Genomic DNA, 19,055 nt, shown 5'->3' with positions numbered 1-19,055 from the left:
AAGGCATTGATGTTTATGGTTAGGTAGACATTGGTGCAACGACAGTGCTAAATCATCACCCGTTTGGCAAAGCAGAATGTGATTAGTTGATAAATTAACAGGCACCACATCGATTATATGCAACGCAGGACAAGCTAGTAATATCATCAACCATGTGTAGTTAACTAGTGATTATGTTAAGATTGATAGTTTTTTTATAAAGATAAGTTTAATGCTAGCTAGCAACTTACCTTGGCTCCTTGCTGCACTCGCGTAACAGGTAGTCAGCCTGCCACGCAGTCTTCTCGTGGTGTGCAATGTAATCGGCTATAATCGGTGTCCAAAAATGCAGATTACCGATTGGTATGTCAACTTGAAATCGGGCCAACTTTAAATCGGCCATTCCGATTAATCGGTCGACCTCTACTTGAAACCAGGTCAAACACACTGGGCTTAAAGGAATAGAACTTTCAAAATACAGATAGTGTCACAGTATAATGAGTTTTGCAAAACGATTCACACTGCAACACTTTCTGTATTTTGAAAGTTCTATATCTTGAAAACTTGATTGCTGACATGCAAAACATTTTGGGACTGTATCAACAGTGGATTAATGAAACAAATAACAAAATATACTTTGTGAGTGGTATTTTCCTTTAAGCAATACCAGGAGATCATCATTAAGAAAAACCAGGGACGATGATATATGTATTCTAAATCCTAGTATAATGAAACTGCCTTTTCCATGCATCCCAGTACTAAGAAACCATTAAAAGGCAGGTTTTGACAACACACAACAGGCTCTGGGTACACTTAGGATACAGAGAAGGGCCTTGGTAGTCTGTAGTAAATAGTAATCTTACATAATTCACGATTCAAATCAAATTGTATTTGTCACATGCGCTGAATACAACAGGTGTAGACATTACAGTGAAATGCTTACTTACAAGTCCTTAACTAGCAATGCTTAAAAAAGTGTTAAGTAAAAAATTGAAGATAAAAATAAATAATTAAAGAGCAGTAGTAAAATAACAATAGCGAGGCTATATTCAGGGGGTATCGGTACAGAGTCAATGTGCGGGGGCACCGGTTAGTCGAGGTAATATGCACATGTAGGTAGAGTTAAAGTGACTATGCATAGATAATAAACAGAGAGTAGCAGCAGCGTAAAAGAGGGGTTCGTGTAGCCTTTTGATTAGCTGTTCAGGAGTCTTATGGCTTAAGGGTAGAAGCTGTTAAGAAGCCTTTTGGACCTAGACTTGGCGCTCCGGTAGCGCTTGCCATGCGGGAGCAGAGAGAACAGTCCATGACTAGGGTGGCTGGAGTCTTTGACAATTTTTAGGATCTTGACCATTTTTAGGGCCTCCCTCTGATTCCGTCAGCTATTTGCTGATGAACCCACAAAGTGTAACTTTGAATTCATCAAAGTCTAGCTCAACAAAATACATTGTATAGACACCATAGGACATACCCTGGAGAGGGCGTAGTGCCGGATGGGTTGGAGCCACATTGTAACAGTCCTAATCCCATGGCCTTTCCTGGCCAACACCATGCATCACCACACACCACTCAACTATCCACACAATAGCAGTGTGTGCTAGGCTTGTCTGCAGTTTCTGCACTGTGTAAACACATTATCTAATCACTAAGCCACACAGCCAGCCATGACGGCCCTTCTTTGCCCCCAAGGGTGTATACTGTCTGTCTATTGGCTCTTCCACGGGGGGACACCCAGTGAGAAGACTGGCAGAGCTCTGGTTCACTGCCTCATGTGCCTGCCAGACAGGCAATCGCACATACAATACAGGGCACTGGCGTGACAGGTGTGATCAAAGAACAGCCTCGGTGGAAAAACACATAATTGCTCTGTAGGGCACAGGTAATAATTTTTAATTAACAGTAACAATTTTAAGCTGCTGACATTTGATCGAAACAGGTAAAGATGTCAAATATGGGTGTGCAGGGACTTGTCACATTGGCACTGGCTGCCATTTTGAAAACACCATAAACTGATGCAAGATGCAGGAGACAATGTTACAAAGCATCCACACTAGAGGTCGACAGATTATGATTTTTCAACGCCGATACCGGTTATTGGAGGGGGAAAAAAGCCGATAGCTAAAAAATGTTTTTGGGGTAATAATGACAATTACAACAATACTGAATGAACACTTATTTTAACTTAATATAATACATCAATAAAATCAATTTAGCCTCAAATAAAATAAAACGTGTTCAATTTGGTTTAAATAATGCAAAAACAAAGTGTTGGAGAAGAAAGTAAAAGTGCAATATGTACCATGTAAAAAAGCTAACGTTTAAGTTCCTTGCTCAGAACATGAGAACATATGAAAGCTGGTGGTTCCTTTTAACAGGAGTCTTCAATATTCCCAGGTAAGAAGTTTAAGATTGTAGTTATTATAGGAATTATAGGACAATTTATCTCTATACGATTTGTTTTTCATATATCTTTGACTATTGGATGTTCTTATAGGCGCTATAGTATTGCCAATGTAACAGTATAGCTTCCGTCCCTCTCCTCGCTCCTATCTGGGCTCGAACCAGGAACACATCGACAACAGCCACCCTCGAAGCAGCGTTACCCATCGCTCCACAAAAGCCACGGCCCTTGCAGAGCAAGGGGAACAACCACTCCAAGTCTCAGAGCGAGTGACGTTTGAAACGCTATTAGCGCGCACCCCGCTAACTAGCTAGCCATTTCACATCGGTTACACCAGCCTAATCTCAGGAGTTGATAGGCTTGAAGTCATAAACAGCTCAATTCTTCAAGCACAGCGACGAGCTGCTGGCAAAACGCACAAAAGTGCTGTTTGAATGAATGCTTATGAGCCTGCTGGTGCCTACCATCGCTCAGTCAGACAGCTCTATCAAATCATAGACTTAATGATAACATAATAACACACAGAAATACGAGCCTTAGGTCATTAATATGGTCGAATCCGGAAACTATCATCTCGAAAACAAAACGTTTATTATTTCAGTGAAATACGGAACCGTTCCGTATTTTATCTAACGGGTGGCATCCATAAGTCTAAATATTTCTGTTACATTGCACAACCTTCAATGTTATGTCATAATTACGTAAAATTCTGGCAAATTAGTTCGCAATGAGCCAGGCGGCCCAAACTGTTGCATATACTCTGACTCTGCGTGCAATGTACGCAAGAGAAGTGACACAATTTCACCTGGTTAATATTGCCTGCTAACCTGGATTTCTTTTAGCTAAATATGCAGGTTTAAAAATATATACTTCTGTGTATTGATTTTAAGAAAGGCATTGATGTTTATGGTTAGGTACACTTGGAGCAACGACAGTCCTTTTTCGCGAATGCGCACTGCATCGATTATATGCAACGCAGAACACGCTAGATAAACTAGTAATATCATCAACCATGTGTAGTTATAACTAGTGATTATGATTGATTGATTGTTTTTTATATGATAAGTTTAAATGCTAGCTAGCAACTTACCTTGGCTTCTTACTGCATTCGCATAACAGGCGGGCTCCTCGTGAGGCAGGTGGTTAGAGCGTTGGACTAGTTAACCGTAAGGTTGCAAGATTGAGCTGACAAGGTAAAAATCTGTCGTTCTGCCCCTGAACAAGGCAGTTAACCCACCGTTCCTAGGCCGTCATTGAAAATAAGAATGTGTTCTTAACTGACTTGCCTAGTTAAATAAAGGTGTAAAAAAATATAATAATAAATAGGAAAAAAATTGGCATCCAAAATTACCAATTTCCGATTGTTATGAAAACTTGAAATCGGCCCTAATTAAATCAGACATTCCGATTAATCGGTCGACCTCTAATCCACACCTAATGCTTTGTTTTTCTTCTGAGTCTGTGGATTCTAAGGCTGTGCCACAAGGTTGAGACCCACTGCTATAACGCTCACTCACAGAGAGACGCTGAATAATAATAGACTTCTACAAGGCACACAGAATAGATTATTGTTTTTCTCTTCTACAATCCATAAGGAACATATGGTTTTCTACAACTGGTTTAGCAGTTTTGTGTGATGTCTCTGTCTCTCCCTCACAGTCACCTGCTGGCCATTTCACTGTATTGTACACCAAAGATTATGTGGCATTTCATTTATCCAATAAAAACAAGTTAAATGTTACTTTCATCCCAGGAAAGGACATCAACATTTCCAGCACGTTGATGTAATGTGTTATTTATGAGGGGCTTGAGGGTAATGTGACAGAAAATATATTTTTTCTTTTTTTACTGAGGTCTGCAAAACCAACTCACCCTGCAGCCCACCCACCCACCAAACCTCAGTTGAGTACAATTGAGCACACTCCTGCTCTGTACTGATGTTTCCACTATATAGATCTCACTTCCTGCATGGCCACATTGGAGCCCAACATATTGGCTGTCCTCTCCTGGCTATTGACTCAAGATATATAGAGGACCATTAACCTGCATGAAAGCAAGAGTTGGAAAAAGTCAAACATAGTTCATGGTGGAAAATTAGCACGTCTTTATGAAATTCTGTCTTAATTTAATAATGGTGCATTTCAATGGGATTTTCCATTTAACAAATGAGGGGGAATTTGGGGAGTATTATGAAATATACTTTTAGGCCATCATTGTAAATAAGAATTTGTTCTTAAATGACTTGCCTAGTTAAAATAAAGGTTAAATAAATAATATATATATATATATATATGTTATGTCATCACTGAGACACACACCCATGGCATGCTCAGGCCTCGTTTGGGTGGAGCTGTGGGTGGACAGACTCATTAGAGAAGACCTTTGGCACAAATCCTCCTGAAATCGGGGTGTGTACAGTATAAACCACAGGGAAGCCATGTATCTGCATTCCATTATCCCTGTGTAAATACACCATGGCACATCCCTTTTATCATCTAAGTACACACACATGTAGAAAGTGTAGAATAAATCAGAACTCCCATGAAAGCATGACAGCTGTATTTACAGGAAGTCAGCTCCCCCCCCTATTTCAATTCCCCTCACTCTCATCATGATCCATCATGGTTGTTTATCCCCTGGCTTAAAGGTACAGTAGGTCAAAACCGACAGCATCCTAATTCAATATACAGTAGGTTACAAAGATCACTTAGTGATAATACGATGAAATGCTGCCAATAAATTGAATGGTAGTTTAGAATGGTTCGTGGCACCGCAGTGCCTGCCCACAAAATTATAACTTACAGCAAACTATATCTGAATGATTACTAAAGAGCAAGGCACCAATAATAAACATATAATAGATAATCATTGCATACAGTACATGTGTAGTCTGGCTTTTCATCCCACTGTCTATCTCTCCGTTTGGGAGAGCGCTACAGAAAGCATGTCTACATCACCATGATGACCAGCCCTTGCATGGTGAGCCACTTAAACAAACATAATGAAAACGCTGCCACTGAAGGTTCATGTGCTCTCCATCCCACTGCATTAAGTGTATCTTAAGTGTTACTGTGTCTCTAAGACAGATATGTCTAGCCTGGGCTAATGTAACGGTATATGTAAGAGATAGCTCTAATATCCCTGTCTGAGCTCACTCACCCATAACGAGACAAGATACGCTGACCCATATCGATCCCTAATCGCCAGCACACCATCACAAAAAGGCTATTCTACCCTAAGCCCAGGGTGTGTAAGTGATTGAGGCTGTCTCTTTGTGTAATAAGTCTTGTAGCTCCTTAGCTGTCAACCAAGAGAATGTTTCTTCTGTGTTAATAAGATCTTGAAATACAGCAGAGATAGACAGTGAAACAGACACTGTATACAGACAAACATGCACAGATAGAGACCCAAGTCCTCTGTACAGCCATTGTACAGCAGTAGAATGCCCCTCCTGATGTGTGTCTACCACTGAATGTTCCTATCCACTAGTCCATAGCCTCCTGCTATAGCGGTTAACAGTGGTTAGAAGAGACAGGTGCATTCCTGCACTTTTATACATGGCAGTGTGCCACCGCGCTCAGCTACATCGATACCCATGAATAATCAGGAACATGGTGCACTCACTGAAAAAGCAGACACACAGAGGCAAATGAGGAAGAACGATTCCATCACGTGACTACCCACCCAGAGTTTCCCCCAGAATCAATATGGAGAGACACCACAGTTCCTTGTTGTGAATCAATATGGAGAGACACCACAGTTCCTTGTTGTGAATCAATATGGAGAGACACCACAGTTCCTTGTTGTGAATCAATATGGAGAGACACCACAGTTCCTTGTTGTGAATCAATATGGAGAGACACCACAGTTCCTTGTTGTGAATCAATATGGAGAGACACCACAGTTCCTTGTTGTGAATCAATATGGAGAGACACCACAGTTCCTTGTTGTGAATCAATATGGAGAGACACCACAGTTCCTTGTTGTGAATCAATATGGAGAGACACCACAGTTCCTTGTTGTGAATCAATATGGAGACACCACAGTTCCTTGTTGTGAATCAATATGGAGAGACACCACAGTTCCTTGTTGTGAATCAATATGGAGAGACACCACAGTTCCTTGTTGTGAATCAATATGGAGAGACACCACAGTTCCTTGTTGTCTCCTTCACACCAATGCACTCTTATCTTTGACCTTACTGTCAGCCTGCAGCCTCTCATGAAATGAAGCAGCTTAACATCAACTCTACTGAGGATAACAGAGCTTCTAATGACATACAGTAGATACCTGTGACAACGTCCTGACCTTGATAACAGTCTGATATCACTATGTTGACCTCCACAAGGCTAGGGGGAGAGAGAGAGAATCGCCAGGAGCTGTGTGCTCTCAGAAATGAGTTCCCTCTGCCTGTGTATCAGCAGGGGGTAGAAAGAGGGGCTATCAGCAGGGGCTGAGTGCCAGGATGCAGTGCAGTCTGGGACAGACTGACTGCTGTGTACAGGGAAAGTTCTAGCTGAACAGCAGATCTAGATTACATATTGCAGACCACAACAGTGGGAAAAGGTGTGCATACATACAGCAGAAGTATGTTTATATTTGGGGAATCATCATGTATCATTAGAAACTGGATATAGACAAGAGAAATGGTTATACAGTTCCAACCTGCAACCTGAGGTCATCGTGCTCTGTAATTACCCATATTAGGTTGTTCACGTGGGCAGGTCTTTATCCTCCTGTTGGGGAGGCAGCTACATCTGACCCAACAAGCCCAATTAGTCCTTTCATCTTCTGAGCAGCAGCAGAGAGATCAAAGCACAGAGAAAGTGTCTCCTCAGGATTCTCATCTCATTGATCCACACTCGGCGATGCAGCTAAATTCAGCTGCCTTCAATTATTAATGCTGGAAGAAACTGTCCCGAGGAGCTATGCTGCATGCCTGCACTGCATGGGGTTTGGAACAGGTCCTTTTCAAAGGGAATCCGGGAAGGCAGTGGATCGTCTCCAGTAGCATGGCCAAACAGTTAGGAAGAGCGGACTAGTGACCGAGGATCACTGGTTCATATCCCAACTGGGGTATAGTTTACTGTTGATGTGTCTTCGAGGGCTACGCTGTGTCTGAACTGCTGAAGTAAGAATTGTGTAACAGAGGTGATTCAGTGAACTATGGTCACATGATGAGTAACCTTGCCTGAGAACGGAAGACTTGTGTTAGCTCGCAAAGCTTATGCCTACTGGAAAGATTAGCGCACAGGCCTAACAAGGCATTGAGTTGTGCAGATGTCACAGGTTTGAAACCTGGGTAGTCATAATTTCAGTTATTGCAAATAGAAATTGAAATTGTGTAACATCCCACTGCAGGATGCTTTCAGACTGAATCAGTTTATTGCCTATTTACAACTATACTCCATCTTTTTATTCTCTCTTTCACGTTTGGTTTGAAGTTACCACACACACACACAGCCTGTGTGAAGCTTGCACGCCATTCAACAAAAAACTCAAACACAATGTCGTATTGTGTCCCCACCACACTAGAAGGATAATACATTACAGTAAAAAAAAGCACACTTCCACAACACACACACTCGCATGCACGCACACACACTTTATTGCCACAATACACTGTCAATAAAAAGAAGGGACAAGGAGGACATTGCTTTTCTCCTTCTTTCTCTCCATCTCTCTCGTGTGAGTGATTGAGATGGAGCTCAAATACCATTTTCATGATAGAAAGAACTACATCTCTAAGCCTGTGTGTGTTTCTCATACTCAACCATCGCTTTGGTATTAAGTATGGATGAGTTTCACCTTGGTTTACATGATCATTAAATCAGCCAACATTGTAAAATGATACAGTGTCCTATAAATTATATGACTACAGTAATGGAGCGAAATAAACACATACTGTATAGGGGTGAAGGAAAGGTTACCAAGCTGTCTTCAGCCACACTGCTTTGATTAGCTTTTTATCATGAAGCCTATCCTGAATAAGTCCTTGAGAAAAACCACTACACACACAACTGTCCTGACAACCGTCTGATCTTTATCACAGTAATATTCAGCACGACTCCTGCTGAATCTCAAGGAGAGACAATCTGAACTGGGGCACTGGCAATGATCCCGGTCGCCCATCTTTCTATTGTCATTTGTCAACATGAAAGACATGTAACCTTCTTGTCCACATATTCCAGCATGTGGATATATCACTGACTTACTGAACCCATCCATGACACGATGTTGTGTGCATGTACGTTCACGGGGCGGCAGGTAGCCTAGTGGTTAAAGTGTTGGACTAGTAACCGAAAGGTATCAAGATCGAATCCCCGAGCTGACAAGGTAAAAATCTGCTGTGCTGCCCCTGAACAAGGCAGTTAACCCACTATTCCTAGGCTGTCATTGGAAATAAGAATTTGTTCTTAACTGACTTGCCTGGTTCAATAAAGATAAATAAAATAATACAATGTGTGCGTGTTTGCATCCCCAAAATAATTATGGCTTGCTATGTCATGCTCAGACTGTTAAAAGTCTGTTATAAAATCAGATGACCGATAACAAATCTGGCATTAAACTTTGCGACCAAGAAATAACAGAGACAGTTGCACAACTGCAAAACAATAAACATTGTGCAACTGCGCAATAAGAAATGTACTGTTCCCTGGCGGGAACCATATGTAAACATGTAATAACAAATCCTGTCATGACATGTTTAGCATATTGAATTAATTAATTCTTGCCATGTCTCTAGATACTGTATCAGATACTTCCATCTAAAGTGTTCCAAATCTGGTTGACAAAAACTAATTCTTGTCCAAACATCTCATGGTGTGTCAACACATATAAAGCTTTAAGAAATCAGCACACTGGGCTGAAGGTCAGTGGCATCAGTTCAGCTGAACCTTGGGTATAGCAGGAAGCTTGTATACTGCATTTCTACACAATTTAAAACTCTAAAAGACTATTTGGAGAACAGCAAAAACAAACAAAAATGACCCCAGCCATTAATTAGCACCGTAATATTATAGTGAACAAAAAAATACACACAATGCTCCTCATGGTCCTAAAGCCAGCCATTTAATAGGCTAAACAACCGTTGCACAGAGCTTGTAAACTTGTAGTCCTAAACCCGGAAATTAGTTACTTCTGGTTTGTTCTGCCATTCCTATGGGGAAAATTAATGGGGAAAGAATAGGGTTTTGGGATAAACACCAAAAATAAGGTTTGAGGTTAACACAGGCTGAGGAGATCTTGTATGTTTTGTTCTATGAAATAATATATCAGTCAGTTAACATGACCTTGATGAATTATGAAGCCTTTGTGCTTTATGTGCTTTTTTTTCTTTTCATAAATGCTTCAAAATGCATATCTCATAGAACAAAACATATAAGATATCCTAAGCCTGTGTTTACTACAGACCTTATTTTCTGCATTTATACAAAAACCCTACAAAACATTCATTCATTTTCCCATAGGCTTTGTTCAATGAACCATGGCGGAGTTAAACACCATTACTATTGCTCTCTATTTTAAAATAGGATTGCGCTCTATTTTAATATTTTTTTGGCCTACTTAAAATGTTTGGTCTTGAGCTAGGGTATAGTGAATGTGGGTGCGTTTTTAATTCCCTCACAGTCCCAGTTGTTCCATGAGTTGTTTTTTTATACTTTTTTTAAGGGTTATTTTGCTGTTTGCTTGAGTAAATGAAGATGGAAGGGTTCTATGCGATCATGGCTCTGTATAAAACTATGCGTTGCCGTGAATTTGTTTTGGATTTGGGGACTGTGAAGAGACCCCTGGTGGCCTGTCTTGTGGGGTATGTATGGATGTCTGAGCTGAATGTTATTTGATTATGCAGACAATCTGGAATTTTTGTCACAGTAATAGTATATTAACTGCTTCTCTACAGTATAGTAACCAGGAAAGTCTGTCATGCATGTAGTCACTGACCCATGAAATGACATCACCAATGTCTGTTTTTCTGCATGAGATTTTCCATTTGAGAATGTAAGTCTTATTTACAAGTTATAACAGGGTCATAACAGTTAGTAAGCTGTAGGCCAGTCTTTTGACAGACTGTCCTACTCCGTTGAGTTGTTATCATGCCTGAATATTCCGTCCATTCAATAATGAACAGCAGGAAATGCAATCTTGCCTTTCAGAATGAATTGCTATTTTATTTGAGGGCTATTAGCTGAAGTGCATTTATGAATATCAATAGTGTCTGAAGCCTGTGTGTATATCTGGCCCCTCAACTGACATCTACTGACTCCCTGATTTAGCAATGGAAGCATTAGGCCTAGGCCTTTTTTACCTTAACTGCAGAAATGTCTAAAGTACAAGGAGCTGGTATTTCCCAATCATAATGTGAGCAGGGCTTTGCAAGATTGTTCCATGCCTTGTCAGTCATTTGCAGCAGTTTCAAATGGGCTACTTTACTATTTAAATCACCATCCAAAGTAAGATTGCTAAACACAGTTCATGACTTCATCAGTTTGAGTCAGTATGGGGGCATGGAAGTGAGTCTGTCCCATAGCCAAACTCTTGGTTAAGTTAGGGTCTACGGAATTCTTCCCTGGTTGAATCATGGGGCAACAGAGGTGGTTGACAGGGTCCCTGCAGTAGTGACCTGGGCCACGGATGCTGCAGGAAATCCTCTGGGACAGTGGTCACCAACCTTTTATGAGGCGAGACCTACCGCTCAGATAAAAAAAATGTAAACAACTTCAATGTAAAACATAACCTAATAAAAACAGTTCTGTGGGTATGAGGTTTGTGCAGTAGAAAGGCCTAATACATCATCACAGCATATTGGTTATATGCCTGGCAAAATTGTTCTTCTTAGACCATATTATATTTCAAAACTCGAGCTTGGATAACAAAATAGATCAGTTCAGGGCCTGAAACTAACTTGTTGGTCCACCAACCAATGTGGCAGGTAGATTTAAAAATCTAACAGCCACTCAGATTTTTTACCAGCCAAAATAATTTTACGCCATAATTAAACAAAAAATGGATGACCATGCTTTGTAATGTTTCTAAAACAATACATCTATTACTAGTAAGAAGTGGTGTGATATATTCAGAGGCGCAACTTTCACTGGGGACAATGGTGATCCCCCCCCCCCCCACGCATTCTGAAATTGCATTTTTGTTCCCCCCAGTTTTATCATTGCACTGTGATACAAAACACGGCACCGGTGTGCGTTAGGACCATGCAGGCTTTTTCCCGGTTTCAGCCGGTTGGATTTAGTACAGCACATACACCACAGAGCATGCAGACAGGATGTGTGAAGGCAAAGCTGCTGAAAGGCTGGTGTATAGGACCAGCACAGGAGAGATGAACAGAGGCAGCTGCTGTCTGTTTTGCACATTTTCTATGAGTTGTAAAGCAAGCAGAGCAGAAACTGGCTACTCGTTAGCTGACTGATCTCAATGGCAAGTTAACTGCTGTTTGACAGAAAAATATATATATATTCCCAGTGGTGAGCTAATAATGTAAATGACATGTTATGTTAGGTAATGTTTCATCCCCTCTCGACTGAAGTGAATGAACTACTACCAGCTAGTTAGATAGCTAGTAGCTAGCACAGCCAGTTCAGTGTTAGCTAGCTATCTGTCAGGTAGCAGTATCTAACAGCTGTTGTGTATATGGAAATGTTTTGTAGCCTTTGATTTGTCCCGTTTCAACTGAAGTAAATTTGATGATGTACCATTAGTTAGAGATAGCCAAAAGTTGGCTAACGTTAACCATCTAGCTCACTAACCTTTGCTATTATTTCTGCCTCAATCACGCTAGACCTGAATCAACCGATGAAACCAGCGGCCAAGCGATTGAAGACCGATATTCTGATGTTTTTTCAGTGCGATACAAGTTTTATTAGTCAGGAAAGCAATGTAACGTTATTAAACTGTCAGTTTCCCTATCTTATTTCCTACTTTTCACACTGACACGGTATAAACAGCTCTACAGGCTTCACTGTCATGGTGCACAGTCAGCACACAACACTATGCTCATCATGCCTTAGCAGGATCAGATGGTGACATTCCATTATTGAGTCTATGGGTAGGCTAAAGTCTGAGATCTGGGAATAATTTTTATTTCAATTACTGAACCATTGATTTTATTCTTGGATAATATAATGCATAAATGTACACTAAGGTAATTCTTTGTCGTGCCTCATTTGAGCAGGATCAGATGGTGACCTGGGTCTCATCAGGGTTAGGCAGCCAGGGAATACCAGTGTATCGGTGCATAGGTGAACTTACGCAGATACAACACTTTATTCTCTCAGTGCAGCAAACACTGGACAAGCAAGAACCTTCAAAGATCAAAACTATTTTAAGGCAGTCTGACAACCCTCTAAAGTTGATTTCCAAACTGTATCAAGGGTTAATAGAGGCTTTTCCCAATGACAAAAACAAAAGTCAAACAAAATTGATGATGAATGGATTCAGATATGTTAGAACTCCCAGACATATAAGTAATTTAAGCACAGATATAAATTACTGCAGTTTAAGACCATCCATAGAACTTACTATATATGCCAGTGATAAAGAATATCATGCACCCAGAAATTGTATTATTCTGCTGGAGGTGTAAAACACAGATTTGCATATGTTATGGTCTTGTGAAGGCTGGCTGAATTATGGCAACAAGTATGTTCTTTTATCTCAGCATGTCTGCATATTCTCCCTTCTTTTCTTATGCTGATACTGGAAACTTCAAGTTAAAAGCTCTACAGTACTATTAGGCCTATGATATGAATTATATGGAGGATGTTCTGTTTCTGTGTATTAATGTGTAGGAGTATGTGTTTTTATGAAACTTTTGCTTTCCAAACCTTTCCCATGAGAATTTTTTTTAAAGACTTGAAGGAAATTGTGTTGGGGAGAGTGTTGAGTTATTGACTAGACTGGTGTGGGTCGGACATGCAGGCTGCACGGGCTGGCTGGGTGGACTGGCTGAAATAAGATATTAAGATATTTGATATCTTAATAAAGTCAATCAAAAGTTAAGTGTTTGTACTTCATTTGTAAGAGTTGTTCATTTGTTAGGTTATTGGTTAAAGTTGCAACACAATATAGATTATTGAATTATCATTGATCTAGTTCAGTCTTATTAATTAAACATATTTAATAATGATCTCTTACCTAGCTTGATGACTGTGGGCATTTTTGCTTACTTTTTGTTGTTCTAAATAGAAACAGCTAGAAGAGCCATGGGGCCATGCCTCCCCGCCCCCCACTTCTAAAACCAGTTGCACCCCCTGGGTATATTGCTCAATTGCATTTCATTTTTGTGAGACAAATGTTCAGCAGCCCCTTTAAGGGCAAGGGGTTACCGTGGCAATGATAGCACTCGAGCCACTGGAGACGTCAGTTAGCCCACAGTGTGACTGCCTGTAAGATATGATAATCTGACTAGCAGCCGATGTCTAGGCTGAAGCATACGCTCAAACATTTAAAAACAACCTTTCACCTGATGGCGAAACTCGAGGACCACCACATCTGCCTCAAGCACAAATTTGTGTTCCTATGACCAGAGAAAGTGAAATATTCCTCGATATTAAAATATACACAACGAGCTGCTAATAATACATTTGACTACTCACTCATTGCAACGCATGTGGAAGTAGGGAGTAGACGTTTTATGTTTTTTAATCGTGTTGAATAAAAACAGTGTTGACAGTGCTGAATATTTTTTTTTGCATGAACTCACCCATAAAAACACCAACTCTTTGCTGTATTCTTTGACAGTCTCTCTCTGATTATTGTTTTAAAAGTTATGAAATCTCTCATAGGCTAGTATCAAACTTGTAGACACTGATTTGAGCTCTCCGATTGGCCAGCGCAGTAGGCGCACTCAATTTAGCCACAGATCTCCTGGTCCGCTGGGTAGGCGGATTTTGTCCTTTCTGACAAATTAAATGGTTCAAAATTGGAACAATTTGCCTACCCGCTACGCTGGGCTTCTGAATCAAGTGCACCTACCGCCAACAGCGCAACACGAATAATAAAAAAAGCGGCGCAAGTCTTTATCATTTGCTTTTCTACAGAAATGTTTGGTGATCTACTAGGAATGCCTTAAAGATCGACCAGTTGATCGCAATCAACCAGTTGATGACCAAAGCTCTGGGAAATGAAACCGGTATGAGCAAAGAGGAAGCTGGGGTTGGATGGGAGACCCACACTATGAACCATTCTACCATGGTTGTCTCTATTAAGACAGTATAATCAGGTTTGAAATTGCAATGACAGTGTGAAATTCAAATGCAGTGCAAAGTTGAAGAAAATGCTACCGAAGTTCTACCAACACATTGACTGTAGTACTCGCTCTGGAAAAACATTGGACCACTACTACTCAACTTTTCAAAAAGCCTACAAGGCCCTGCCCCACCTTCCCTTTGGCAAATCTGACCACGACTCCATTTTGCTTTTCCCTTCTTATAGACAGAAACTCAAACAGGAAGTACCCATGCTAAGGTCTATTCAACGCTGGTCTGACCAATCGGAATCCATGCTTCAAGATTGTTTTGATTATAATCATGAAATATGTTCCAGGTAGCCTCTGAGAATAACATTTACGAATACACGGATATGGTGACTGAGTTCATCAGGAAGTGTATAGAAGATGTTGTACCCACTGTGACTATTAAAACCTACCCAAACCAGAAACAGTAGATAGATGCCAGCATTCACGCAAAACTGAAAGTGCAAACCACCACATTTAACAATGGCAAGGTGACTGGGAATATGGCCAAATACAAACAATGTAATTCCCTGCGTAAGGCAATCAAACAGGTAAAATGTCAGTACAGAGAAAGTGGAATCACAATTCAATGGCTCAGACACAAAGCATATGTTTTTTACATTTTTATTTTATTTAACTAGGCAGGCCAGTTAAGGACGAATTCTTATTTATGTGGTAGGGTCTACAGACAATCACAGACTACAAAGGGAAAACCAGCCATGTTGTGGACACCGGCGTCTTGCTTCCGGACAAGCTAAACACCTTCTTTGTCCGTTTTGAGGATAACACAATACCACCGACGCGGCCCGCTACCAAGGACTGTGGGCTCTCCTTCTCCGTGGCCGACATGAGTAATACATTTAAGCGTGTTAACCCTCACAAGGCTGCCGGCCCAGATGGCATCCCTAGCCGCGTCCTCAGAGCATGCACAGACCAGCTGGCTGGAGTGTTTACGGACATATTCAATCTCTCCCTACCCCAGTCTGCTGTCCCCACTTACTTCAAGGTGTCCACCATTGTTCCTATACCCAAGAAAGCAAAGGTAACTGTAGCACTCACTTCTGTCATCATGAAGTGCTTGAGAGTCTAGTTAAGGATCATGTCACCTCTACCTTACCTGACACCCTTGACCCACTTAAATTTGCTTACCGCCCCAATAGATCCACAGACGATGCAATCGCTGTATGCCCTATCCCATCTGGACAAGAGGAATACTTATGTAAGAATGCTGTTCATTGACTATAGCTCAGCATTCAACACCATAGTACCCTCCAAGCACCCTCCAAGCTCATCATTAAGCTTGGGGCCCTGGGTCTGATCCCCGCCCTGTGCAACTGGGTCCTAGATTTCATGACGTGCCATCCCCAGGTGGTGAAGGTAAGAAACAACACCTCCATTTTGCTAATCCTCAACACAGGGGCCCCACAAGGGTACATGCTCAGCCTCCTCCTGCACTCCCTGTTCACCCATGACTGCGTGGCCATGCACGCCTCCAACTCAATCATCAAGTATGCAGACGACACAACAGTAGTAGGCTTGATTACCAACAATGACGAGACAGCCTACAGGGAGGAGGTGAGGGCCCTGGGAGAGTCGTGCCAGGAAAATAACCTCTCACTCAACATCAACAAAACAAAGTAGCTGATCGTGGACTTCAGGAAACAGCAGAGGGAGTACGCCCCTATCCACATCAACGGGACAGCAGTGGAGAAGGTGGACAGCTTCAAGTTCCTTGGTGTACACATCACTGACAATCTGAAATGGTCAACCCACACAGACAGTGTGGTGAAGAAGGCGCAACAGCGCCTCTTCAATCTCAGGAGGCTGAGGAAATTTGGCTTGGCTCCTAAAACCCTCACAAACTTTTACAGATGCACAATTGAGAGCATCCTGTCGGGCTGTATCACCGCCTGGTACGGCAACTGCACTGCCCGCAACCGCAGGGCTCTCCAGAGGGTGGTGTGGTCTGTCCACCCCATCACTGGGGGCAAACTACCTTGCCCTCCAGGAAGGTCAAAAAGATCATCGAGGACATCAACCACCAGAGCCACGGCCTATTCACCCGCTATCATCCAGAAGGCGAGGTCAGTACAGATGCATCAAAGCAAGGACCGAGAGACTGAAAAACAGCTGCTATCTCAAGGCCATCAGACTGTTAAATAGCCATCACTAGCTGGCTTCCACCCATTTACACAACCCTGCACCATAGAGGCTGCTGCCCTATATACATCGACTTGGAATCACTGGCCACTTGAATAATGTTTACATACTGCTTTACTCATTACATATGTATATACTGTATTCTATTCTACTGTATTTTAGTCAATGCCACTCCGACATTGCTCAATCTAATATTTAGATATTTCTTAATTCCAGTCTTTTACATTTGTGTGTATTGTCGTGAATTCTTATATACTACTGCACTGTTGGAGCTAGGAACACAAGCATTTCGCTACACCCGCAATAACATCTGCTAAATATGTGTATGCGACCAATAAAATTAGATTTTTCCCACCATTTTCCATCGGACATACCCTCTAGTTTCAGCATCCTCGCTACATGTATTACTGTACCAACGTGAAACATTGCAAACAACCTGTATTGTATAATCTCTGGCTGCTTTTAGCTATATTCTTTATCATTTCTATATCCCACCATGATAACAACACCTTCAGGCCTAGAAGCCACATAACTGCTCATGGGTCACTGAAGGAGGTTTCAAACAATGGTTAATCTCTACTATTCCATAGGATTGAATGTAACCAGCCTATACTTGCCACAGTGTCAAACAACAAAACACCCAGCAGGAACAGATGAATGACGGCTCTCGGGTACCTAACTTTGGTCCCAGGGAGGTACAGTGCAAGGTTTTGTTCCAGCCCAGCAGTAACGAACTTGATTCAGCCAATCATGGAGGATGATTAGTTCATTATTTCAAACGGGTGTGTTAGTACTGGGTTGGGGAAAACGCCTGCAGACCTAGTAGAGTGAAAATTAAACAATTATGTAAAAAGTTAACAAATCTGCCTTGAGTTAAAACTAAACTGAAGTCGAGGGTATCGCGCAATCGCATGGTTTTGGCAAGCGTTATAATACCCTTGCTGCTTGGCTACCAAAATATGCAATGAATCAGTCCACCTTTCACCAAATTTGAGGTTTTGAGAGTTGCAGTTTCTTTATATTAGGCTACCAATGACGCATTTCATTAATTCCTATCTGGTGACAAATAATCAGCATATATTATTACCATCCAATTAGAATTAAATGCAGAAATAATGTGTAGACTGATGCTGCTGCTTCAGTCAGGCCTAAAACTGCTGCAATGGGAAATGCGCACTGATGTCACTGTCGGAATGCAGTAGTTTGTTGGTACTTACCTTCTCCTGTATTCGTCTCTCTCTCGCTTGACTTTAGCCAAAACATTATACAGAGCTCTTATTTCTGGTGTGATGGTATCGATTTGGACCCCAACACCGTCCGGGTGATTCCAGGATACACCGGGCCCCTGGAGAGTCTCATAGCGCTCGCCGTGTCTCCTCACGTGCGTGAAACTCCAAATGGTGCCAGGCAGTCGGGATTCAGTAGAGTCGGTTTGGACAGCTACTTCACGTGTGTATACTTGGTATCGTTGTTGCTCCAAGGCTTGCTGCAGTTGGTTCTCTAATAATTTGTTTCTCCGCTCTAGTTCATGAACCTTAGCAAGAAAACAGCGAAACCGCAGGTTCAGAGTCTTCAGGACATGGATATTGGACCCCAAATCATTTCGCAGAGCACTGGTTACCGCGCCCGACCCAGAAGTGGACATACGGCTGACAGGAACTGTAGCGATCATAGCAGCAGGCGAAGTATCAAAAAAAGAGTTCATCATACTGGTAAACATAAAACTGGTAACCACTGGTTTTAATGCTTGGTTTGCTAAAATAATTTAATAACCAAACCGATCCTATTTCTGCATATCCTCCAAAAGGCCAGTTCCCCACGGAGTTTCTTATGATGTGGCTCTTTGAAATGAGATTGACAGCGCAGTTGAAGGTGATGCAGCCATTACTTTCCTCAAACCTCCAGAAAACACATGTTCCTATTGGTGCGAACAAAAACACAATGGTATCCACAAACAGATCATCTTATCGGCCCAGTCCTCTGGCTCAACCGGCAAGGCTCCATCCTCCTCTGCTATACGCAGGAATATGAGACACGGTGCCTTTGATTTGTCAGATGCTGAATGCTCCCAGTTACTCCCTTTCCCATTCTCTACACTACTCTCTCTCTCTGTTTCGCTCTCTCTTTTTCTCTCTCTCTCTCTTCGCTCCTATTCACGTATCTCTCCGAACTCTGGTACCTCGGTGTGATAACACTATGCTTCTAGTCTATAGCCCTGCCTCTTCGTGGCGCCGCTGGATCATGTTTCAAGCTGCTCAACTGGGCAAC

The 19,055-nt window shown here is 41.7% G+C and overlaps 1 protein-coding gene across 4 annotated transcripts in view; it reads right to left on the bottom strand.

Annotated features, from left to right (window-relative positions):
* iffo2b (intermediate filament family orphan 2b) overlaps positions 1–19,055 on the bottom strand; it is a 41,613-nt gene extending 22,558 nt beyond the window's left edge. For 3 of the 4 annotated variants that reach the window (XM_055916524.1, XM_055916531.1, XM_055916541.1), the window contains exon 1: positions 18,005–19,055. In XM_055916524.1, the coding sequence (XP_055772499.1) occupies positions 18,005–18,507 (503 nt within the window). In that variant the 5' untranslated portion in view covers positions 18,508–19,055. The remainder of the gene's footprint in view (positions 1–18,004) is intronic. The other variant, XM_055916534.1, reaches the window with a different exon arrangement.

This window comes from Salvelinus fontinalis, chromosome 3 (genome assembly GCF_029448725.1).
Source record: "Salvelinus fontinalis isolate EN_2023a chromosome 3, ASM2944872v1, whole genome shotgun sequence".
NCBI classification, from domain to species: domain Eukaryota; kingdom Metazoa; phylum Chordata; class Actinopteri; order Salmoniformes; family Salmonidae; genus Salvelinus; species Salvelinus fontinalis.
This window is presented reverse-complemented; position numbering and strand designations above follow the sequence as displayed.